The following is a 25,179-nucleotide window of genomic DNA, read 5'->3' as shown; positions in this document are numbered from 1 at the left end:
ACACAGCTGGGGGGCACAGGCCTTGAGGACAAGGGGACTCACTCCGTCTGGTCCAGCAGACTTGCCTGAGTGAAGTCTCCTCATTTGCATCTCAACCTGGTATTGAGTGAAGGTGATGGGTGGGGGAGGGGTGTCAGGAATCTCACAGGAGGCAACATGTGAAGAGAGAGGCTGGCACAGTGGTGTGGCTCTGGATTCCAGGCTGACTGCAGGTGAGGTTGTGGGGGTGGGAGCAGACACTGTGGTGTCGAATCTATTGAAAAACAGATTCAACTCGTCGGCTCTATTCTCACCTCCCTCAGCTCCCCTGCTGTTGGTTGGCCTGAATCCAGTGATGGTCTTCATGCCCCTCCACACCTCTCTCATGCTGTTCTGCTGGAGTTTCCACTCCAGCTTCCTCCTGTAATTGTCCTTAGCCTCTCTGATCTTGTCCTTTAGTAACACCTGGACCTTCCTCACCTCCTCTTTGTTGCCCCCTCTGAAAGCCCTCTTCTTGTTGTTGAGGAGGGCTTTGATGTCCTTAGTCACCCACGGCTTGTTATTTGGGTAACAATGAACAGTCTGAGCTGGAACAATGGAGTCGGTGCAGAAAGTTATGTAGCCTGTGATACACTCAGTAAGCCCATTGATGTCCTCGGCGTGAGGCTCACAGAGTGTTTCCCAGTCGGTCACCTCGAAACAGCCCTGTAGTTCTGCTAAGGCCTCCTCTGACCACCTCCTAACAGTCCTGGTGGTCACAGGTTCCCTCCTCACAATTGGCACATAGCGGGGGGTGAGGTGAATCAGGTTATGATCTGACCTACCAAGTGGGGGGAGGGAGGAGGAGCTGTATGCATCCTTGACGTTAGCATACAGTAAGTCTAAAGTTTTCTCTCCCCTGGTGGGACAGTCCACATATTGTTTGAATGTTGGTAGTGTATTGTCCAGTGATACATGGTTGAAGTCACCCGAGATCACAATAAAGGCACTCGGGTGCTGAGTCTGTAGCCGAGCTATGGCAGAGTGGATAGTGTCACATGCAGCTGTGGGGTTAGCAGAGGGGGGAACATAGACAGCCACCAAGATGACTGTGAGCTTGCTGTCATTCAGGAGGCCTGACAAAGGAACTCCAACCGCTGGACATCACTGTGAACCGGCCGTTCAAAGTAAGGCTGCGAGCGGCCTGGGAGCGATGGATGAACGATGGAGACCACAGTTTCACCAAGAGTGGAAGGCAGCGCCGGGCGAGTTACGCCACAATTTGCCAATGGATTGTAGATGCTTGGGCTAACATGTCTGCTGGCACTGTTGTCCGAGCTTTCGCAAAAGCCGGCATCATTTCCGAGGAGCCGCACCGCACGGAAAGTGACTCTGACAGTGAAGAAAGTGAACCTGGCATGTTTGATGAAGATTTAGCACAGCTGTTCAATTCAGACACAGAGGATGAGGACTTTGATGGGTTTGATTGATGACTATTACCGGTAATAAAAATGTGAGTACCAAACTCAGTTTTGCTCCCGCTTTATTTTTAAATACGCACACTTGTATGCGCCCTATAATCAGGTGCGCCTTATGTGTGTGTTAAATACAGTAATGGCACACATAACTGAGACTGCGCCTTTTAGTACAGTGCGTCTTATGGTCGTGAAAATACGGTACATGTATTCACCACTCCAACTTGGGCCATAGGCCAATGATCAGTTCCATGAAAATCCAAGTAGATTTGTATTTGTGCCTTTTGGGTTAATCCCCTTTAAAGTCTTACCGTGGCTAGTCTCTTGTCCATTTCAGGGCCAGCCTTCTCCACTGCCGTTTTCTGAATGAAACAGCAAGCAAGTTCACAGTTGTCTTGAGCAATTCTGGCTGCAGCCTCTTCCATCATGTCCCTCTGTTGGGGTGTTGGTGCCTAAAAGGAAAACAAGTTTGTTATTTGATGCATGCTTTTCCTCTTTCTTCTGTAAACTAGCAATTTAAATACACACCCTCGTGGAGGCCTTACCCTCAGAGCTGCAGCAAAGCTATTCTTAAGGTTGGTGGCAATGCTCATGAGCAGAGGCTCACGGCAGGTGATCATGGCCATGCCAGCAGTCAGGTTTCTCATCATATGGTGCGCAGCCACACGCATGCGGGACTCTTCAGAATCCAGAGCGAAGTCCTTCCTGATGATCTGCTCACAGGTCGTCATTGCGATTTTGATAGAGCGATCGACCACAGGGTGCACCAGCTCCTGGACGGCACGCTCCACTGACTGACGCACACATTGCTTTAGCTGAGGATGAGCCTGCAGCAGAGGGATCTAAGAAAACAAGAGCAGCCCAAGAATGAGAGAAACTACTAAGAAGAGATCCAAACACATGAAATGATTACTCATTAATTAGTTACTCTCGGTGTCATCAGGTCCCTGAGGGCGTCTAGCGTGCGTAGCTTCATGTGTGCATAGCTGAAGTGTATAGAATCCTGCAACAGTCTACAACTCTGCTCAGACGCCAAAATCATGACGCAGTCTTTATACTTACGTTGACATTTATATTGATGTGGGGAGCCAGGCCTGCCAATGCATACACATTGATGTCATGGTAACTAAACTGCGGGGTGGGCGGCCCGGTCGTTGTACAAGTGGTGGTGGTTGCAGCTGGGGTGGAGGGAGGAGCTGCAAATGGAACAAAGTCTCCTGTTGGTTGAAAATGCTAATTTGATTAAAAAACTCACAAGAAAAGGCAAAACAAACAGCAAGCACACAAAAACCAACGAGCTTCTTAAAGTGTTCTCAAAGGACAAGTGATGGCCCCAACATGACAAGATTACAAGTAACAATAAGATTCTGACATGTTCAAGTATTCAAAACAAAACAAGACTATTCAAGTTTCAGACGTAACAGAAGTAATGCATTTTGTTTCTACATGACAAAAACAAACATTTGAGATGTTTAAACTACAAAGACAATTTAAAGAGGAATAACATGATCACCTGCAGTAGAGACTGGCAGCATCTCCTCTGGAGGTTTTGCCTCCTTCTTTGGTGCCGATAGCTGCTCCTCGAGGTTCTTTAGCTTCTCCTTGTCCTTCAGCAGGTTTCCTGGCTTCAGCTCGTTGATGTCCAAAGATAAGTTCTTACACAGAACTTCAATCTCAAACTTCAAATTCAACTGTAGTAAACAAAAGCATGGAAGCAATGAACTTCTGATACCTTTTTATTTACCTAAGGAAACGTCAGTCACTTGAACTGTAATTTTATTCATGACGTTAAGTGATAATGACGGTTTAGACAAGTGCAGTTTTCAGTGATAAGACATCCTGCTATGCATCATTGTGCATTTAATCTTAATTGTTAAATATCACTCAGTGCATCCAATCAAAAACAGGAATTATGGGAGGCAGCTCCACTGTTGTTACTGTAAATGTAAAACAACCGGACTGGAGTTTAAGACTACGGTACAAATCCAGATGTGTTTTCTAAATAGCAACACACAAGGCTAACTTATTACCTTCAGGTCATGTTCCTGATGCAGCTCAGCGAGAACATTCATGATGGCCATAGTCCAAGGATTCTGGGGTCTGAAAACCTGTGGACTCAAAAATATAATCACGCTGAGTGGTTTGGACATTTCCCCCCACTGTATATATAGAAAAGTTGGTATATGGGCCATACTGCTTAGGGTCTACTGAGAAGTACACCTATATTTCTCACCATGCTTCGCACGCTGGACTCCAAAACTTTGGCCACAAAGGGAACCACATAGAGCAGCTCCTGCTGGCCTTTCACATAAGCTTCCAGTAGCAAAGACTTTACTTCTAGATCCTAGAAGAGGGGAAAAATAAAAATTAGGCCACTCTGAAGCACAAAAACCAGCAGATAATTTTACAGAGCAAGTAATAAAATGCTCTTACTGTATAAAGGATAGGCTTGTTTTTGGCCAGTGTAATCATGCCTAACCAGTGGCCAAGGTTCTTCAGCAGGGAGCGATCAGAGAAGTTGGCAGCTGCCTTGTCTGAGGTCAGAAGCACCTGAAAGACGCAGGGGAAAAGTACTTTACAAAGGATGACAGTTTACCAGAGCAAAACCAGTTTACCCAACATAATAATGTGACGTGTGAGAAACGTAACTACAAGCGCATCACACTAGGCAAGTTTTTGGCAATAAGACAGCAGAGCTCAATCCGACTTTTGGTAGAGGTGTCAAACATTGCACTGAACTAAATATTCCGTCTTTAAGTCTACCTTGATGTTCCTGTAGGTTTCATTAAGAACCATCTTCACAAACTCGGGGTTTTTCAGTGTGTCCAAAAAGTTCGAGTAGAGGCTGTGAAAGTTGGGCTCGATGCTGACTCGCTTCATCACCAGGTACTGAGACACCCAGGGCATGAACTCCTCTTTCACCGTCTCTTTCAACTCCTCGACCTGACAAAAGAAATGTTCTGCTTTTAAAAAACAGCATCTTTGATTATTAAGGTTGTTCTAATGCAGTAATATTTTGTTTCTTTGTCTTTACCTTCTGAGTCATGTTGGATTGAGAAAGGTTGTTGAAAATAAAAGCAATCTTCTCCTGGACATTCTCCGGAGGTTCTACGATCCTTTCCGTTTGGTCAGTAGCCACCAGCAGGGTGTCAATGTTGGTAGTGTTTATGGAGGGCTGTAGGTAGGAACGGAGACTATTTATTATGATTGTGTGTGTGTGTGTGTGTGTGTGTGTGTGTGTGTGTGTGTGTGTGTGTGTGTGTGTGCGCGCGCGCGCGCGCGCATCTATATCTAGATATATCTCTCTCTCTCTCTATGCTGCCGCATGGTGTCCGGTCAAAACTGAACTCACAGGCACATCCTTCTTGAAGTTAGTGGCTGTCGGCCTTGCGATCGTGGACGTCTTAGAGGCTGTGGTTGTAGGCGTGGTGGTTGTGACGAGGGTGCTGGGCTGGCCTGGCTGTGGGGCTTTAAGGCCGGCAGGTTGCTGCGACTGTGCCTGGGCTTGTACTAGAGCCAGGCTCCCAGGTGTGGTGATGGACCCCTGCATCTTCACTGGAGGGTCCCGTGACTGTTGTCCATACTCAATATACTGCACACACAGGATATTTGAAGATGCAGAGCGACAGATTTAATTTAGCTGAATCAAAGGCGCGCTTCTCTCTCCAGCAAGAGAGAGAACTAAGTAAAACTTAATGAATGCTGATAACAGAAAAAGGATCACCACAAATAAATTAAGGAAACCTGATTACCTCTTGTAAATGGTGGGGGAATTGCAAGAAGTGACCAATTGAAGCCAGGTGCTGACAGTACTGAGGGTAGTCCTTTAGCCTAGGGGAGAAAAAAAAAAAAAAAAAGAGATGTCAGCTGTAACATAACGCCTTATACTTACACTTGTTTTGCAAAAGAAAAAGCTAGTACCTGTTTTTGAACCGATCTAGGGCAGCAATTCCAAAGTAATACATTTTGGATCCGTACGGTTTTCGTAAGGCTTCAAGAACATATCGGAGGGCCAAACCCAGGGCCATGTAAGTGACGAGACCTTTCTCGATTATTCCACCAAAAAGACAGGCAGTGATATGCAGCTCCTTGTCTGGGTACTGGGGGAAGAATCTGTATTCCTCAAACAGGTTTCGAAGCATGCAGTTGAACACCTCTCGCTCCCGCTTGATGGTAGAATCCTTAAACCTTTGCAGCATTTCCAAGACCTGCATGAGTCCAATGACATCACATATGAATTGTTTGACAAGTGTGGAAAGGATTCTATTTGAAGAGGAATGATATTCGCAGAAAAAAATGTCATGTAACTACTCACTTCATCCACAGACATGGTTGGGTGAGGTGGGTGGTTGTAAATGCGCTGGAAGTAACTGTTTGCTTCGTCATCTATTTCCTTACTAAAGTGCTGGTTTGCTTCGGGCCACACCTGAGAAAGGTCGGCTGGGAACAGAAAAGCATAAGTGATCATTTTAAGTCCAACAATGAATAAGAATGCACTCATTTTCACTATAATAAAACACAAAAGTGTCTTGGTTTATCTACAACACGCAAGTCACATTGTTTGTGTTGTTTAAAATTTCTTCACACACAAGAAAAAGAAAATAAAAATTCCCGTAGGGGCCCTTTCGGAAATGTTACAGAGGCGAGCAAACACAACAACAACAGCTGAAACTGAATGACCTGATTCAGCCCAAAGTACAGGCGACAGCTGGAGGTCAATAACAGCTGAGAAAACTTCTTTCACCGTTAACCTTAAAACACCAACATCTAGGGCTGCGCGATATGACCAAAATCAAACGTAACATTTTCTGTAAAGTCTGTGAATCTCGGGCAGCTCGACCTGCGTGAAGTGTTTCCAGCTGGGCGTCGTGTAGCTGGAGTCGAGTGTTTTAACCGATGCATGAAACGACACAGTTTTAGACACAAGTTGTAACGGCCGACATTTTCTTTGTGAGTATTTATTACACGGCGTGCTGCGGGGAAAAGCCTGTTCTAACGTTTGAGTCTAAGGTCTATTTTTTAGCACCTGGCGGCTCTTTTTTACTTCTCATCCGTAAATAATCTGCTCTTTCACATGATTCAGTTTATTTTGAAAAGTCTCAACAGGATCTTGAGCTTTATTGTGAAAGGTTTATGTGGAACATTAACAAGCGGACACGCGATGGTGTTACCGTCGTTGTTGCTAACGACAACGCATAAAAACAGGCGCTTGTCCGTCCGTAGTGTGGTTATATTAAATATAAGAGAAAGAGAGAAGTTTAAGAAATGAATATAGCCACTACAGTGACATCAGAACGATGAAAATAATATTGCTGTAAACAGTTTATTTTACGACACCACGAAACAAACGATAGCGTGAAATGAAACGACAGACGTTTTTATATCGTCATCCGATATATATCGTTGTATCGAACAGCCCTACCAACATCAATCATTCATGTTCGTCTTTATAGACTGGATGAAAGAAAACAAGTGTCTCCTCATCTTAGAGGCCTCTAACAATTCAGTACTGTAGACAATTACGTCATGTTGAAGAAGCTGAAAAATATTAAAGTGGGGCTGTCAGCAAAAGCAGACAAGGAATGGAAGACTGATCTGTATTTCCTCTCACACTGAAGTCTACAATCATTTTATGTAAAACAAATCACCAATTAACTTGTTTCAGGAATAAAATCTCACGTTAAGGAAACGTTTTGGTGCGGCAGACAAAGTGCCCTGAAAGCCAATTTCTTTAGTAAGTGATTGTTGTCAAAAGCAGAGGAAATACAGTGCTGAGCAGCGCGGGGCGGGGCTCTCAGTCACACCACTACCACCACCACTTACAGGCCTTCATCTTACTCTGCTGAAAGGTTGGTGGGTTCAGGCCCGGTGTGCTCATCTTCCTGGGACCAAAAGGATCAGTGCTCCCTGCTGGCATCCCTAGACCAGGACCGATGCCCGTGCCCAGTGGACCTGGAAGTAACAATAATGTCACTTTTCTGCTTCACACTTTATAGCATGTTTGGATTGAAATACAAAAACCTGAGGTCATACCAGGGAGTTGTGAGGGCAGGCCGGAAATGCTCCCAAAAGGTGTGCTGGGATTAGGATTGGGAAGTGGTGGAAAGGCTTTTGCTGGAGACTGGGGATTATTGAAAGGTGTATTCACTGGGGTTGGGAAACTTATGCTTGGATTGAGGGAAGTAGCTGAGGGCCCCAAATTCAAACCGCCAATGCCACTCAGAGGGTCCATCTAAACAAAGGGACATAAAGTTAAGCAGGCAGGAATGGAACAGAGCTACTAACGTCAGCTTTTTACAGTAAAAGAAAACATGACAGAACTGTTACAGAAACCCAAAACATTGTACACTTTATAAAAGTGTTAATATCAAAATTAGCATCCACAAAACCAATCATGAAAATGTATTTCAAAAGACGTGATATGCAAGATACCTGTACAGGTGAGATGGCATCTAGGGTGCTGGTGCTCGGGGCACGTCCCTTTGGCATTACACCTGGTGGTGGCTGTCGGGCTTTATTCATTACATTGCTGCAATTAGCCACCATCGTCAGGATAGTCTCAGACAACTCCTGGGATACACTGCTAAGGATTTAAAACAAAAACAACATACATGTAAGACAGATGTTACACTGCATCGAACCAGCGTTGGGCTCCACTCGAAGCTCCAAAAGTCCAGGAGCATCAAACAAAAGCCCCTTTTCCTTTAGCACCTACTCGGATCAACTGGCCACAGTTTTCCACTAAGTCAGTCTCTGGTGCTAAAATAGTACCCGCTCGGCCGAGGTTCAAGTGATCCGAGCAGGTACTGAAATGCGATGTCACCAGAGTGCATGCTACTGATTGAGAGATGAGTCGTGAAAGCAGCACGTTCACGAAAATCACAACCGCCATTTTCATAACCTGGCATCGAGGGAAATGGCTACAACTAAGAAGAAAAAGCCGCGGCCCGAGTACGATCACCTCTGCTTGTACCTTTGTTGTAGTGTGTTGCATACCAATTACATCACAGGACGCTCGCTCGCGTTGCTATGATGATGACCACGCACAAAAGGTGGTGCGCAATTGCAATGGAAAAAGCAGTCGATCCGAATAGGGGATAAACACCAGGCTTTAAAGTTCCTCACCCAGCACATGACTGCAAGCAGGCCAGCATGGTGGCTAGAGTCTCTGGAGGCAACTGGGCACTTTTGGGCTGGTCCTTATCAGGAGCCAAACCCCCCATAATGGATGGACAGCGCCTCTTCAAGAACGTCACACAAGCTTGGATGAAAGGTTCCTGTCACAAGAACAAGAAATATAATTAATACAAAACCAGACTTTTCATGAAATACGTTTAATGTTACACTAGCATAAACAGGAAACCCATCTAAAAAGACATATCGATTAGCAATCATTAGTTTAAAGACCTACCCCGTGCTCTCTAATTTTGTCAGTAAGCCATTTATCGAGTTTGAGGTATTCACGACGCGAGGCAAGTGCAGCGAGATCAATAACAAAGGCAAACGGAGTACCATTCAGCAGCATTGATAGAGACTGTAGAGAGGAAAAACACATTCATGTTCACATTGGGTTCACTTAATTTGTCTCCATTTATTACATGAAACATTTAATAATCCACCTTTACAACTATAGACACGGACTCTTTAAATCCAATAATCAGATTATGTACAGAGGTCTGTTATTGCAGCAAATACAATGTTTTTAAATATTAAATCAAAAAAAGTTTCTAAGGAGAGAACCGACATGCTATACAGCGTGTACCTTTACCCTCTACCTTAAATTCAGATGAAATGTTACAAGAGTACAAAAACTTTAATGGTCAAGGAGAACGCAGTATTCTAACCAACCTTTAAGTCTTGGGCCACATCCAGGATGCGAGATAACTTTGCTTGGTCATACTGCTCCCCTCTCATGTACCATTCAGCCATCGAATGCATAATTAGCTGACGTATGGAAGGAGACTGTCCCTGCAAGACAGACAGACACAGTTTTGTATGCAAGCAGGATTTTTTTAGTTTTTGAACGACGCACCAAACTAGTAGAAAACTTGAGAAACACTTAACTGAAGACATGACTTGCCAAACAACATGTTACCCAGCAACACTGATCTAATAACAAACACCAACCTGTCCATGCCAGGCATAGTGCAGGATAATGGCGGAGTTGGGGTGATTTCCCAAAAAGATGGGCATCAGGGTGGAGATGAGCTCGTGGCGCAGTGTGTGCCACGAGGTGGTAATCTGCAGTAACGCCAGCACCAACATGTCGGGGCAGTGTTTGATCGGGAAGCTGAACAGCTGCTTCACCTGCTCATACTGGCCCACCTCAGACAGTCGAAGCAGACTCTCCACCAGATCCAGACTTTTCCTGTGAAGAATTACAAAAAGATGAGCGCTTTGGCAGAGTTTTAAAGTGTCGTGGTAAACTTGATTTGAAGTGATGGATTTTTTTTATTTATTCATTTTTAACGTGAACACTTCAGTACACACAGAGGTCCAACTTTGCCTCCAGTTTAAGAGCCCATCAAGGACACCTCAATTACATTTTTACTGCTTTAAAGCAAAATCTGAAGCCACAGTAAGAAAAATACGCAACGGCACACCGTTCTGCAGAGGCAAGGTGATATTCAATTTCCATACCATGTGGCAATCTCTCTATTGTCATCCTCTGGTGGGGCCTTGAGGATGTCAATGGCCACAGTGTGACAAGGGTAGTCAGCAAAGCAAAACACGTCTGGGTTCATCAGGGAGTGTTGAATGAATGACAACTGGAAAAAATACAGAAAAGATGCATTAAACTACACAAATCTATTCCAACTTGACAAAGATTCCTCTCATAATTTTCCCCAAACACCTGAATTTTTACCCTCTCGATGAACATAAGTTACCTGTCCCTCAGCATGTTTCCAAGGCCGATAGATGAGATCCACAGGAAAACTTTCAATGCCCAGCCCTCTCTGGATCCCATACACCACTACCTGCAGGCCTTTGCTGTCTCGGATTATAAAGCCCGGGTGGTCCAGTTCATATGTCACCTCTTTGAAGTTGAGATTGGGATTCTAGGGTATAGGTTAAAAATAAATAAATAAATAAGCAGTGAAAATTCAGTCATTAAAAAGGATTTTTTATTTTTGTTAAGTTTTCCATCTCAGCGTTTCCTGGAAAATTTCTGGTTTTCAGATGAACTGACAGTTCACTTACCACTTCTTTGACAATGTCGATGAGGACCTCAACGTTCCACGTATGTGTCTGCGAACCATCGTTCTTATCTTTCCCATCGCTCCAGATACCGCTTCCTGGAGCAGAGATAGACTGCAGAAAGAGGAAAGCCATCAATCATCCATCAAAATCTGTGTTTGAGCCACCGTCTCCACCTTTGTCCAGTACCATGGGACAGAGTGCACTCACATTTAAAAACAAGAGAAGAGCAAAGCAGGTACGCCTGGGCTTTGATAAGGTTTCTTTTTAACATTAAGCCCACGGCGTGAAGGCTTAACTAAGAGGGACAGAAAGAGCCGAGTGTCGAAGGTGAACTGCTACATGCTTACAGAACACAGCATCAGACAGAAGGGCTGCTCGGCCTTGTATGATAACAGGGTACTCTATTCGACTTCATTCTGTCAGTTAAGGCCGACTTCAGCATGAAAATAAAACATGTGCACACGGAGAAGCTGCCTGACATTGAGAAGTCCACAGCTGCGCTAGCCAAATCTTTAACTGGTTGATAATAAAACAGTGTGAACTGCTAGACTGTCTCCTGCACTCAGCAAAAACAACAGCAGTTTGAATCTTCATGTTTGCACTTACAGTAGTTCATGGCAAGTCTGTGTGAAGAGAAACTAACTATGAAGCAAACCAAACAGCGTTCTTACACTTTCCTGTCCCCTCCATCAAATAAAGAGTCTCACCTGTAGTGGGATGCCGTCAGTTAGACCAGAGTGGGTACGAGCCATCATGCCCAGGACCCTGGCTACCTGGCTGGCCGTCACCTCTCTCACCCCATATTGAACGATTATGTTTCTGCACTCGTCCAGACTGAAGAGAGGAAAGAAAAGGTCAATGTTGCCTACAATCCGTCATTACTGAGCACTCGCATGTAATTTCAGACCAGAACTTATATTAGGACAGGATTAAGTAATAACTCACTTTGAGGTTTGTGATAAAGCGTGTTCAAACAATAAAAAGACTGCCAGTTTTCTTTCATATTTATTTAACACAATTTACCAAACACGCAAGAGCTTCTTGGTGCCAACACACGGTCGTTCAAATGATTACTTAGAATTTAGATACAAGACAAATAACTGTAGTCAGGTTTATTTCTTTTAAATCACTTTGTTCACACAGTTTCAAACAAGCCACACTCACCTAGCACAGAAACCATAGCCAACTTCTTGAATGAATTCTGCAAGAGAACTCTCCATCCTGGTCTTAGCTAACTCCCCCGAGTCAGGTAGGATCCTGTCCATGAGAATGTCCCGTTTTTCAGGGTACAGCAGTGGTGCGAGCACCACAGGACAGCGCTCCTGGGGGAAATCTGACAGCAACACACAGAAAGCGTGGCAGAGTCAGATTGGGAAAACAAAACTGGCCGTTTCACCATATCGAGTCAGTCTGCGTGCATATTTAAGATTTACAATCAGCCCCCCCCAAACTGATCCTCCATACCTCGGCAAAGTGTTTTGAGGAAGGCGTCAATCTGCTCTTGCCCTACCCCACTGGCTCCCTTCTGTCCAAACAGTAGATGGGAGAGCAGTAGGTGCAGCACCTCTATGGCAATGTCTTGGAAGCCACCTTCTTGGTTTCCTCCAAGATCTGCGTCAACGTATGACCGCAGGAGGTCTGGAAGTTTCTGCTTGATGAACTGAGCAGCTGAGAGAAAAAAAACAGTTTATCATGTGCTTTCCTGTGTACTATGTTTGGAAAAAAAAAAAATAAAAAATCATTAGGTGCAGCTAATGTGAAACATTTAAGTGATTAAATGTTCAGAAGAATGATAGGGACAGTACGCCATGCCTTCCAGAAATGACTGCAATCAAAGCACACAATGCTCCTTAATGCATCTCCGCAAGAAGCGTGTTTGTGTGCAAAAGAGATGAACTGAAATCTTGAAACAAAGTCAAGCATTGATTTCAGGATTTCTCTGCATTGGTAAGCGTGTGTGTGAGACAGGTAGAGCTGCCACGATTAGTCGACTAGTCACGATTACGTCGACTATCAAAATCGTCGACGACTGATTTAATAGTCGACGCGTCGTTTGAAGCTTTGTAAGATCACAAAGGACGCAGAAATAAGTAGCAGGATTTAAGAGTGTAATAACGAACTGAAACAGAAGATGGCAGCACTGCATGTACAAGGATGCCAGCTGCCGTTAAACCCCGAAGAAGAAGAAGCAGCAGCTGTGTCCCAGAATTCATAGCGCGGCCCTGCTTAGTTTCCAACAATGGCGGCAGCTAGTTAGTTTTAATGTTACTCTTATTATTCTTTCTGGGTCACAAAATAAACGTTTAACATATTTTCAGGCGAGAATGTAGCTGTGTAAACCTCAAATATCTGCTCAGTTTATCAGGACACCACATATTTTCAAAAACGCTCCGACGTTTTCGGAGACGTCTGTTACCCACTAGCTCGATAGTTAGCCGGGGGCTAGGTCACTAGAGCCATGAGAACACCGTAAATCGGTTTGGCTGATGCAAAACGAGGGATTTAGGCGAATGATCAACACCCTAGACAAACGCTACACAGTGCCGTCCCGCAACTATTTTTCTATTGTTGCACTACCTGCTCTATACACGCAGCATCGAGCAACGGTGGAGACAGAATTTCAAGCAGTACAACATTTTTCGGCAACAACAAAACGTGAGACATTTGTTGTTTTTATGTTTATTTATTGTTTTTATGTTCAATCTCAACTGTTACGAAGTTGATGTGCAGTTAATAAGTGCAATAAATATTTATACTGGAAAAGAAAATCGTGAGAGAATCATGATCTCAATTCTAAGCAAAAAAAATCGTGATTCTCATTTTATGCAAAATCGTGCAGCCCTAGCTGGCATAAAGAATGCAAACTGCATACCAGCAGCAGACTACCAGGCTCATTTCAGCCAAGATTTTAAGACTATTCAGGAAGAACAAGCATGAAATGTATTAGTTCATCTTTAGAAATACAAGATTTGTTGGAAATATAACCGTTTGTTCACTTTACTGACAAATACTGCTAGAAAAACACTGTTTATTCACTGGGTTTAAATAAATGGTGTGCTAGAAAAACTTACCAAAGCCACGAAGGTCTGTGTTGCTGGAGTTGAGCAGAGCAAGGCCAAATATAACCTGAGGGGTAAAAAAACAAAACACTTAAAAGGAGAGCCTAATGTTTGCTTGATTTCATACAGAGAATCTTTAGATCAAAATTTAACTTTATGTTCATACAAGTGCCAAAGCTACTATATTGCATTTACATTGTTTTCACTTGATCCTTTACCACCTAGTGTCATCGAGGCCACTTGTCCTTAATTTGTCATTTTTCGCTGAAAAGTTACAAAATACATTCTCATCTTTCAGGAACTACTTAAATTTTCTATTTAGCCCAGAATGGTGGGAGCTACAGTTAAGTAAATCATTGCAAAGTTGACTTCTGTCTGTTCAGACATCAGCATATGTGAAAGCTTTGAAGCTCGTCTTCTCTTCTTTCCAAAACAGTTTGAATTTTGTTTAAGGGAAAAACTGTCTCGGAGTTAGTCATTTAAAGAATGCTTGTAAAATGGGCTCGCTGATGGGCCAATGGTTTAAAATAAAGAAAGAAATAAAGTTGATAGAGCGGGCTTACCTCTTGGACTTTGCTGAGCTTAAGAACTTTGCTCAATTGAGTGAATAAGTGAGCAGATGGCTTCAAACTCTGAAAGACAATTTAAATCAACAATGAAAACCGGTTGTTATCTTGTGTTTCACCTGAAGGTTGAAATACAATTCATTGTTAGTATTCGTAAACACCTTTAACATGTCGGTACAAACATGGGTGTCTCGAGTTTGTCTCTCAGCTACTTAACCCTTTAAGACCATAGAACCAAGTTCGCCAGAGCTTATCTTTATATTTTTCATGCTGTACTGCCAATTTTGGGAGCACTTCAAGTTGCTACGCATCAATACAACCGTTATAGCCCAAATTTTAATAATATGTCTGCATTAAATCCATAGGAACTACAGTGGGGCAAAAAAGTATTTAGTCAGCCACCGATTGTGCAAGTTCCCCCACCTAAAATGATGACAGAGGTCAGTAATTTGCACCAGAGGTACACTTCAACTGTGAGAGACAGAATGTGAAAAAAAAAAAAAAAAAAAAAAATCCATGAATCCACATGGTAGGATTTGTAAAGAATTTATTGGTAAATCAGGGTGGAAAATAAGTATTTGGTCACTTTGTAACATAACCTTTGTTGGCAATAACAGAGATCAAACGTTTACTATAGGTCTTTACCAGGTTTGCACACACAGTAGCTGGTATTTTGGCCCATTCCTCCATGCAGATCTTCTCGAGAGCAGTGATGTTTTGGGGCTGTCGCCGAGCAACACGGACTTTCAACTCCCGCCACAGATTTTCTATGGGGTTGAGGTCTGGAGACTGGCTAGGCCACTCCAGGACTTTCAAATGCTTCTTACGGAGCCACTCCTTTGTTGCCCGGGCGGTGTGTTTTGGATCATTGTCATGTTGGAAGACCCAGCCTCGTTTCATCTTCAAAGTTCTCACTGATGGAAGGAGGTTTTGGCTCAAAATCTCATGATACATGGCCCCATTCATTCTGTCCTTAACACGGATCAGTCGTCCTGTCCCCTTGGCAGAAAAACAGCCCCATAGCATGATGTTTCCACCCCCATGCTTCACAGTAGGTATGGTGTTCTTGGGATGCAACTCAGTATTCTTCTTCCTCCAAACACGACGAGTTGAGTTTATACCAAAAAGTTCTACTTTGGTTTCATCTGACCACATGACATTCTCCCAGTCCTCTGCTGTATCATCCATGTGCTCTCTGGCAAACTTCAGACGGGCCTGGACATGCACTGGCTTCAGCAGCGGAACACGTCTGGCACTGCGGGATTTGATTCCCTGCCGTTGTAGTGTGTTACTGATGGTGACCTTTGTTACTTTGGTCCCAGCTCTCTGCAGGTCATTCACCAGGTCCCCCCGTGTGGTTCTGGGATCTTTGCTCATCGTTCTCATGATCATTTTGACCCCACGGGATGAGATCTTGCGTGGAGCCCCAGATCGAGGGAGATTATCAGTGGTCTTGTATGTCTTCCATTTTCTGATGATTGCTCCCACAGTTGATTTTCTCACATCAAGCTGCTTGCCTATTGTAGATTCACTCTTCCCAGTCTGGTGCAGGTCTACAATACTTTTCCTGGTGTCCTTCGAAAGCTCTTTGGTCTTGGCCATGGCGGAGTTTGGAGTCTGACTGTTTGAGGCTGTGGACAGGTGTCTTTTATACAGATGATGAGTTCAAACAGGTGCCATTCATACAGGTAACGAGTGGGGGACAGAAAAGCTTCTTACAGAAGACGTTACAGGTCTGTGAGAGCCAGAGATTTCCCTTGTTTGAGGTGACCAAATACTTATTTTCCACCCTGATTTACGAATAAATTCTTTACAAATCCTACCATGTGGATTCATGGATTTTTTCTTCACATTCTGTCTCTCACAGTTGAAGTGTACCTCTGGTGCAAATTACTGACCTCTGTCATCATTTTAAGTGGGGGAACTTGCACAATCGGTGGCTGACTAAATACTTTTTTGCCCCACTGTACATAAATTGCAAAAAAGTGCAATAAACTACAAAAAAAATGGAAAAAAAACAACTATTTTTTTTACATATATTTCTAGTTAGAGAAATTTGTGCTTCATAGTTTTATTTTTGAGATGCACCATTTTTTATGGACTGCAGGAAAAACCAAAATAAATATCGTAATGCAAATTTGCAAAAAAAAAACAAACAAAAAAACCACCAAACACACAAACAAACAGCATGTGCATCAAAAACTATTTCCAGCAGTTCCAAGAAACAATACAGAAAAGCATAAAGTCAAACAGGACTTTTAAAAACACCAGTATAGGCTTATAAGGCCCTGAAGGTAAAAAACAAAAACTGTTTTCTGCAAAAAATGACAGCACTTCCGGTTTTGGGCAGGTAATGGCGGATATGTGATAGTTCGCGCTGACGTCTATTCCAATGCAGGAAGTGTTTTGAACAGCTGATCGGATCGGCAAAGCCTGTTTCTGGAATATTATGTATTTGTTAGCTTGCTTCCACCAGTGTGTGAATGTGAGAGTGAATGAATAGTGGCATTGTAAAGCGCTTTGGGTGCCTTGAAAAGCACTATATAAACCCAATCATCATCATCATCATTATTATCATTATTATTATTGTTGTTGCTGCAAGTGCTTTTTACGCAGTTTCTGCAAAGCTTTATGTGGAAGGAAACTGACCTAGGACAAGCTGATGGCACAAGATGTAAGTACAACTCCTCCGGTTTCATATGCAAAAAAAATTACTGCGCTAGCTTACGTGGTTGCAGAGCTACAGGAATTTAAAAATAGTTACACAACATGGAGCGTGCCCACTCCGACCGGTCTTAAAGGGTTAAAGCCCAACATGTAAAAAAGTGGTTTAATAGATCAAGAGCTTATCTTACTGATACGCTGACATTTCAGCATCTTTCCTTACCTTCTGGTAGTGCAGGGGATTGTCGATGGCGTAGCACAGAGTAGAGATAAAATTTGGTTTTGATATCAGCGACACACACTCCTGGATCAGAAACTGTGTCTTTGACAGGTTGGAGGAAAAAAATAAAAAAGTTTAGGGTGAAGAACAAAATCAGAAAACTCATAAAAACAATAACCAGACTAAGCCATTTTAATTAATGTAACTTTCCTAACAGAGTTACCAGTGACTTATGAAGTATAGGTTTCCCCACTTACAGGGGCACAAACAAAGCTGCACAGAGACCGCGGTGAGCTGTTAACACACCAAACTGCATCTCGGAGAAAGTGTATTCTGTTTTTTAATAACGTCAAAGACACAAACAACGTGCATTTCAGGGGTTTAAGCTAATTTTCTGATTATAATAGCAGTGTCCTAAGCAAGGATTCATCTTTCTTCTGCAAGTTTTGTTTGCCCAACTCCACTATTACCAAATATGAAATGTATAAGATTGTCATTAAACATAAAGTGTGAAGGAGTTGATGACAGATGCTTGTGTCTTACAGCTTACAACATCAGAGCTCAGTTAATAAGTTACTGTCAAAGTGAAAAGAAGGTACTTGTACTCTTGGACAGCCACCCACAGTGGACTCACACTTTGCTGCTGGAAGCTGATTTTATTACAATAGTTGCTCCAACAGTTTAAAGGTAATTTCAAAGGAAGATGTATTTTCATGTTTTCATGGCCAACAGCTTTCAGAAAATGACAGATTTAATAACAAACGCTAAGTTCACAAAAGAAGAAGAAAAATAAATATGATACTAAACAGGAATTGATTACATCAGCCTTCTACGTATTACTGGGGCTCCAAGAAGCAACAGCAGTCCAACTCTCAAGAAGAGATGTGAAACTAAACCAGAGGTTAAAACGGATCTTACCAAGTGAAACCATTTTACATTTTAGTTTCCATATTGCAACCCCCTAACCCTAATGTTTTGTTTACACCATTTTTATTCTTTCCAAATAGAGTCTAGTTGAAATTCGAGCAGGATAAATTTTTCCTCTTCATTTCTGCCAAATTACTGCTGTAAACACAACCAATAATAAGTTAAAGGAAAGTTTCAGGCAACTTTAAAAGACTGATTATTTTCTGAAGTTGTTTGGAGCGAGAACAGAGTTTCTGGTCATCCACTGCTAAAAGCTTACGTGTCTGTTTGATGTTGGATGATCTGATAGCCTCGTGTTGGTGTTGTTCCCAGACCATCATGAAAATGTTGTTCCAGGTTCAACATTGCAAGTGACCAATCACATTGTTGTGACGTTATTCTTTTGCGCGCCAAGCCATTCGTGCATTTATGAAATTCCAATGTTGCAAGGACAATATCAATTCTGCTTACTGTTTATTAAAGGGTCAGGGTCCGTTGATCGGCGGACAGAGGCGGTTTCTCGCAGCTTAAGTACAGTTTTTTGTTTTACGCCGGTTTTTCCCGAAGTCGCAAAAGTATGACGTCACAACATTCTGATTGGTCACTTGCAATGTTGATCCTGGAACAACATTTAGTATGATGATCTGGGAACAACACCAACACGAGGATATCAGATCGTGCTTTGATGTTAGTCATCAAGTAAGTAGATGGCAGTGCAAGGGTCAGAGTCTGTAACTACTGTATTTCTGACACGTCAAACGCCTATATCCTTATACATTACATTAACTGGTGTTCAAAATGGAGAAATTGCAGCCAGCGGTTGTATATTTACAGTTATTATCACTACAGCAAAACAAAAGACCCCCAATGTTGCAAAGGCAGTCTAAGGAGCAAGCACAGACAATTAGTATCAGCCCCATCTCCATCCCTAAGGTCTAATATCTCAACTCTCACAGAGTTCACTGATGCCACATGTGTTCACAGCTGTATAGAATAGAATGCCTTTTACTGTCACGATTCTCACGTACAATGTGATACAGAGCATCTCCTACCCAATGCAAACATGTGGGAAAAGAAAGGGGTGTGAGGTGCACAGTTCTGCAGCACTATATACACATGAACAGTAGTCAAAAAAAATATAAAAAAGTAAAAAAAAAAATACAAATCTGCAATAAAATAAATAGTGTTCTAAGTTTATGTGCAATAAGCCACACTGTAAATAAAGTAACGCATAGTAGTGATGGTAGTCTGTTTGAAGTCGTTGGATTGGGGGGTGAAGTGTGTGGTCAGTGCATGTGTGAGTTCAGGGTGGTTATGGCTTTTCTGTAGTGCTTGAGTGAGTCATGCTCAAAATACTATGAAAGGAATGGGACATTTTGCTTGGAAACAACATCCCCACTGAAATTTAAAAGAAAAGAGGCGCTGTTACTTTGTTATTGGTCCTTGTTTCTGTCATTCTAGCGGTAATAAATGTCAAAGAAAAATGCCAAATTCAAAGAAAGCAATGAACATATCCTGTGTAAACATTTAAATTTTAAAAACACCATGCTGCCATTTGGCAGCCAATTTCTTATCTACATGCTCCATGGAGCATGTCTTTATGGATCCAGCAATTTTTCAGGATCAGGCCTTTAAAAAAAAAGAAAGAAAAAAAAATACCCTTGCAGAAACTGAGGTATTCTTCCTAAACAAAGTGTGTGTATGCTATGAACAAACAGCCACCTTGGAGGATGTCAGTGAAAACATATCAAAGGGTAACAACAAACAAATTTAAAAACATTTAATTAAAATGCCACACCGCACCTCCTTAGATCCCCCATCAAAATCTTTTCCAAGTACGAAGAAGTTGAGATAAGCAATGGTTGAGCAAACTGAAGAACAAACACGAACACTCGGCCACCATGTTAAAGCTAAGTGTGTTTTCCACCTAATGGCTCTGCGCACATCCCTTCTAGTAAGACGAAAACCTGTCAAAACCCACTCAAGAGTTTTGTTTTGCTCCTCTGGCAAAATTTAGCTGCAGCCTTATATGACAACAGCACATATGAAAATCCAGAATTCAAACGTCTCAAATTTAAAGTTACCTGGTGAAAGTCCTTGCCACTGCTTTTACCATCGCCACTGAAATCCACATGGGAGAAGAGACAGCGTAGTAGATGCCTGTCTGCCTCAGGACCGTGACGATTTACAATCTGGGAGAGCACATGAAACACACCAAAATGTCAGAACATGTCACACAGACCATCACAGACACACTAAGCCATATAAAGTTCAAGTTTTCATAACAATGTGGCCACAAGTGAAACATCAAAACGGCAAGACCGTGTCCTCTTTGCTCCTCCTTTCACCGAGGGAAAAAGAGCACTGCCCAGCTGATCCAATAGTATCTTGAAAGTGAACTTCTCTGAAACTTAAACTTCTCTGATACGCAGACCCTGATCAACATTGGGCAGTCCTAGCGTATTAGCATCATAAAATTTACACACACACAGCTCTCTAAAACAGAAGAAAAATGCAATTTTTTGTTTAATTAAGGTTTTAAACATCTACAACTTTAAGTGAATAGAATATCTTGTGGTGTTTAAGTATTCCAAGATATCTGTTTGCAAATTTAAAATTAAATAAATAACGGTAAAGACTTTTCGCTACCACTCACATGCTGTATTTCCTGCTGGCTGGCTCGGTAGTTTTTCTTTGTTAAATTGTCCACCAGATAGCTGATTTGAGACAAAGCCAGCGAGAGCGAGTCAAGATTCATTGCTGGTTGGGGCGGAAGCAGGCGGCCGAGCACGGCGCAAAATCACCATTATTCCCCTTTAGTCACTTCAGTGATAAGTTACTTCTGCTCCCCCCCCCCAAAAGGTGTGAATAATGTTGACTTCCAAGGTAATGGTGGGTGGGTGGCTCCCGGTGCTAAGTAGGTAGAGTCTTTCAGTTTAAAATCAAGTTCAGCATCTGAAACAAGAAAAACAAACACAAAAATCACTTTGAAATATAAGAGAGAAACTTACTTTTGAGCTGCACTAAACTTTATGTGCAGCCTAGGTGCCACTAATGAGGCCTACTTGAATGACAGACCCAACAATGCAGTGAATAACTGCATGGCTACTTATCTGCTAATAAATTCAGAAACAACAGTGAAAGAAGTTACTGCCACACAGTTTGGTACAACATATGCACTAAGATTGTATAGGGTTGCATAAACTACACTAGGCCTTAAAAACACCGTAATGTTTGGAACAGAGTCACTCCGGTTTGGTCACTTAATGAAATGCCCCCCAAAAAAGTACGTGGCGTTAAAAGCAACCAGCCCTGAGTTTACAATGAGAAAAGGACAAGTGTGGAAATCACACACTGAAACAAAGAGCAGGCTAACGTAACTTACCAAATCTTGGAGAGTACCTATGCGCAAGCATGAGACATTTTTATGAGCGTTAACAGATTCATAATTTACCCAAACGTCTTAATATGCGAATAAAGACAACGTTTAAAAAATGTCAAGATTCAGGGACTCGGTTCATGTAGCAAGTAGTGAAACATGCCAAATACTCGAGCTAACTATCACCATGACGCTGATAAACACTTGCTACGGAGCAGTTAGCCCTTATGTTCACCGAATATTAGCTTCGTATTAACATAAAACATGAGATGTATTATTGTTTACTCAGCCAAGTCTAAACGGGAATTTAAATCGGATCGATACCATTCGTCGCTGATTAAATACCAACATTAACCCATTACCAGCCCCGGGTGCGAGAGTACAGGCTAATGCTATCTCATTAGCAATGTGAAGCTAACGGCAACGTGAGTCCCGTTTCATGTTGGTTATTGTTATACAGCAGAATCGAATAAAATGGCATTCCTTTTACACATTCAGATACAAGTTGTTTATGTAAGCAACTACTAAGGTTTGGAACGCCACATTTGGCCGGAAGCCTGAAGGCCGCGAGCGCAATACTCGGACGGGTTTTGCGCGATCATGTCAGCTAACGTTAGCACTAACCTTTTTAACGCTAGCCTCGCTCTCTCTTCGGGCTCCGACTAGTTTATGGAATCGCTAACACTTTACTTAAAACTGCTATCTTCGGACATAACGTAAATCTCACGTGTTACCTGAACAAATACACGTATACAGCGGTACCTTCGCTACACGAAAAACTTTGCTAAATTATGGAATTTTTACTTTTTTGCGTTCACCAATATGACAGCTGTTTCTCAGCAAGTAGACCTCCCCCGCTCCGGGAGCTAACGGCTATTCTCCGTATTAATATCGCTGCTTTTGTGCCAATTTCTCAACCTAAAGCAATCCACGATCATTTGTTAAATACATCACAAGCCTCACCGTGCTCTCAATAAAGTAATTCAGATCCTCATCTCTTTTTGTTTCTCGGAACAAACTTGACGAAATGGAAGGGTTGCCGTGCCTTCAATTCAGTTTGATTTTCAAAATAAAATGGCGACTATCACCGCCGCGGCGCGCTCACGGTTCGAGAGAGACGAGTGCGTGAACTTATTCGCGCGACACACACCTGAAACCGCCACATATTCAGTCAGTATTTTATTCATTTAAAACGATAAAAGAGAAGAAGTTATATACGACAAACAATGAAACTGGCGATATTAAAAATATCTAAATAAAAAGGTTTGCTGTGCAGATTTTTTCCCCCTAAACTAGGAAGGAATACATTTTAAAGGGACCTGCGCAAATTTCACACGTGAAGGTGAGCAGGCTGGTGCTCTGCAGCCTGTGCTTTCTGTTTCTTTTGTAATGATGAAAACGATGTCACTGGGGTTGTAAATTCAGGGACATGGCAGACGATTTGGGTTTCATTAGGTTGTAAATAAAAAAGGATGGTACGGCTAAACAAAAAAAGATCCCACCTATAGCCTGCAGGGTTGGCCAGATACCTACAAGGTTGGTCTGACTACAAGCAGGCGGAAAGGCAGTTTGGTGTCAGCGTCAATGTCAAGAAAATAAATGAGATATAGATTTCAGGTGGCACAGAAAGTGGGGAAGCAGGTGTGAAAATGGTCTCCAGCAAGGATTTTACCTGGAGCCAAAACACTTCCTTCCTTCCTTCTGCAGATGTGTGGTTCGTGCATCACTATGTGGTGTGGCGGCTGCTCTGTGACAGGGAAGAAGACTCTACTGAGGGTGATGAAAGCTGCACAGAGGATTGTTGCCAGCAGCTTCACCACCACCACGGACATCTACATCAGCAGATGCAGGAAAAGGACCTGCTGTATCTTGAAAGAGCCTATAGTCACCCAGGACACACACTATTATTGTCCCCCTCCCCTCAGGCAGGAGCATCAAGAGTAGAGTTCCCAGACTAAGAGACAGTTAACACGGTTGAACTTTGGTGGTGCTTTCTATCATCTGCTACTCCCAACCAAAAGCAACAGATATGAGCAATCGCCTGTCTTTGTGCTATTTGCTGCACATGTTGTAAACATGTTCAGTTCCTTGGTTCTGCAAATATTCCTCTTGTGTTCACATTGTTGTTGATCAGTACAGGTGTTGGAATGACAATAAAAATCCTTGAATCAATCCTCAAAGTTTGGATAGCGTTAGTTATCTAACTATCCAATAACATAAATAGAATTATATTGAAAATATTAAACAAGATAAAATCAGTTTTTATTCATAGCTTGGTATTCTTAAGGTGAAATCTTACCAAGTCTTGACATAATACAACATGTTAGCTGTATAGTTGTCCAGAAATGGTAAATGGCCTGTATTTATATAGCGCTTTACTCGTCCCTAAGGACCCCAAAGCGCTTTACACATTCAGTCATCCACACATTCACACACTGGTGATGGCAGCTACATGGTAGCCACAGCTGCCCTGGGGCGCACTGACAGAGGCGAGGCTGCCGGACACTGGCGCCACCGGGCCCTCTGACCACCACCAGTAGGCAACGGGTGAAGTGTCTTGCCCAAGGACAAAACGACCGAGTTGGTCCAAGCCGGGGCTCGAACCGGCAACCTTCTGATTACAAGACGAACTCCCAACTCTTGAGCCACGATCGCCCACAGAAACATCTTTGGGTGCTCCCATCTTGACTGACAGGTATTGTTTCCTTCATCAAAACCAACATTCATTCGACTGCCAAGTATTCAACATCTTTTTTTTTTATCGAGTCCTTGTTTTTTTGTCTAGAGTTTCACATTTTGTTGAACACAATGAATTTGAATTCATGTTTTGAAACACACTTGCTCGGGGACTCAGAGATGCTTTCTTTCTAGGAGATAAAGGAGGACAATAAATCCCTTAATAAGCAGTTTTAAGATCAACACAGGAAGGAAGTAGGGGGGAAAAAAGCTTGAAGGAAAACACAAGCTTCTAATAAATCATCAGTAAATATAGGGCTTCATACTAAAGCTCATGTGGTAACCCTGGAAGTCCTTCTGAAAAAGAAAATGGTTGAAAAAGAGGGGGGGCAATAAGGACAAAAGCTTCGAACTGGAGATGCAGTGGAAATTAAGAAGGCTCTGCTCTGTGACAAACAGTTTAAACAACAGGAGGCGTGCCAGGAAAAGAAAAACAGGGGTGAACTCTGAGTCAAGTCACGATAGCACACTTAAAATAATAGTTGATTCTCATGCCATCATGAAGACATATCTTCATTAAGGTAACTAAAACATACATATGTATGTTATTAGAAAAGGTCATAGATAGACTTTTCCCCGTGCTGAATAACAGCAAATTTGAAAACAAAATTGGCCAAGAGACACGTGCCAAGGACTGATGGACTTTGATACAATTGCCAAGGGTAATTTTTAAAATGTTGAACCTCACTGAACCATCAGTTACTGATGATATGTCCTCAAATCGAGATTTGGAGATGAACGGAATATAATGTGATCATTGTACTGACGTGTGCAGCTGTCTCAAGGTATCTTGAGGGCTGCATTGTCAGTCGTAACCTATATTAACCTTTCCAGAAACAGGCAACGTGGGACTATACACACCCAAGTCAGCTGCACAACTCAGTGCAGCTGATTTGGAGTCTCCTGGGACGGTACTGTCAGATACACCCTGGATAATAGTTTCAGGATATGGAAACAGAAGAATATGGAGATCCAACCTGGTTCAGTTCAATTCGCTTTTATTTATACAGTGCCA

At 42.5% G+C, this 25,179-nt stretch overlaps 1 protein-coding gene across 9 annotated transcripts in view; it reads right to left on the bottom strand.

The window, feature by feature from the left end:
* Positions 1-22,544, bottom strand: part of cnot1 (CCR4-NOT transcription complex, subunit 1) — a 30,036-nt gene extending 7,492 nt beyond the window's left edge. Inside the window, exons 1-32 of one of the 9 annotated variants that reach the window (XM_085281418.1) lie at positions 22,392-22,544; positions 20,706-21,004; positions 20,134-20,241; positions 17,147-17,245; positions 14,257-14,325; positions 13,706-13,760; positions 12,099-12,302; positions 11,799-11,967; positions 11,342-11,468; positions 10,635-10,745; positions 10,322-10,492; positions 10,074-10,201; positions 9,561-9,801; positions 9,282-9,401; positions 8,845-8,967; positions 8,559-8,710; positions 7,866-8,016; positions 7,467-7,665; positions 7,257-7,385; positions 5,749-5,873; positions 5,355-5,641; positions 5,186-5,264; positions 4,786-5,025; positions 4,468-4,608; positions 4,197-4,376; positions 3,867-3,983; positions 3,667-3,777; positions 3,464-3,541; positions 2,947-3,124; positions 2,496-2,650; positions 1,979-2,275; positions 1,745-1,885 (exon numbers count right to left, since the gene is read on the bottom strand). In XM_085281418.1, the coding sequence (XP_085137544.1) occupies positions 1,745-1,885; positions 1,979-2,275; positions 2,496-2,650; positions 2,947-3,124; positions 3,464-3,541; positions 3,667-3,777; positions 3,867-3,983; positions 4,197-4,376; positions 4,468-4,608; positions 4,786-5,025; positions 5,186-5,264; positions 5,355-5,641; positions 5,749-5,873; positions 7,257-7,385; positions 7,467-7,665; positions 7,866-8,016; positions 8,559-8,710; positions 8,845-8,967; positions 9,282-9,401; positions 9,561-9,801; positions 10,074-10,201; positions 10,322-10,492; positions 10,635-10,745; positions 11,342-11,468; positions 11,799-11,967; positions 12,099-12,302; positions 13,706-13,760; positions 14,257-14,325; positions 17,147-17,245; positions 20,134-20,241; positions 20,706-20,807 (4,587 nt within the window). In that variant the 5' untranslated portion in view covers positions 20,808-21,004; positions 22,392-22,544. Of the gene's footprint in view, positions 1-1,744; positions 1,886-1,978; positions 2,276-2,495; positions 2,651-2,946; positions 3,125-3,463; positions 3,542-3,666; positions 3,778-3,866; positions 3,984-4,196; positions 4,377-4,467; positions 4,609-4,785; positions 5,036-5,185; positions 5,265-5,354; positions 5,642-5,748; positions 5,874-7,256; positions 7,386-7,466; positions 7,666-7,865; positions 8,017-8,558; positions 8,711-8,844; positions 8,968-9,281; positions 9,402-9,560; positions 9,802-10,073; positions 10,202-10,321; positions 10,493-10,634; positions 10,746-11,341; positions 11,469-11,798; positions 11,968-12,098; positions 12,303-13,705; positions 13,761-14,256; positions 14,326-17,146; positions 17,246-20,133; positions 20,242-20,705; positions 21,005-21,434; positions 21,453-22,391 lie in introns of those variants that run through there. The other 8 variants (XM_085281422.1, XM_085281415.1, XM_085281420.1 and 5 more) reach the window with 8 other exon arrangements.
* Between the last annotated feature and the right edge of the window lie 2,635 nt (positions 22,545-25,179).

This window comes from Mchenga conophoros, linkage group LG7, assembly GCF_057382185.1.
Source record: "Mchenga conophoros isolate Kocher_MC1m ecotype Shallow Benthic linkage group LG7, M_conophoros_male_GT1.1, whole genome shotgun sequence".
Classification (NCBI taxonomy): domain Eukaryota; kingdom Metazoa; phylum Chordata; class Actinopteri; order Cichliformes; family Cichlidae; genus Mchenga; species Mchenga conophoros.
Note: the sequence above shows the minus strand (reverse complement) of the source record. Positions and strands in the feature narration are given on the sequence as shown.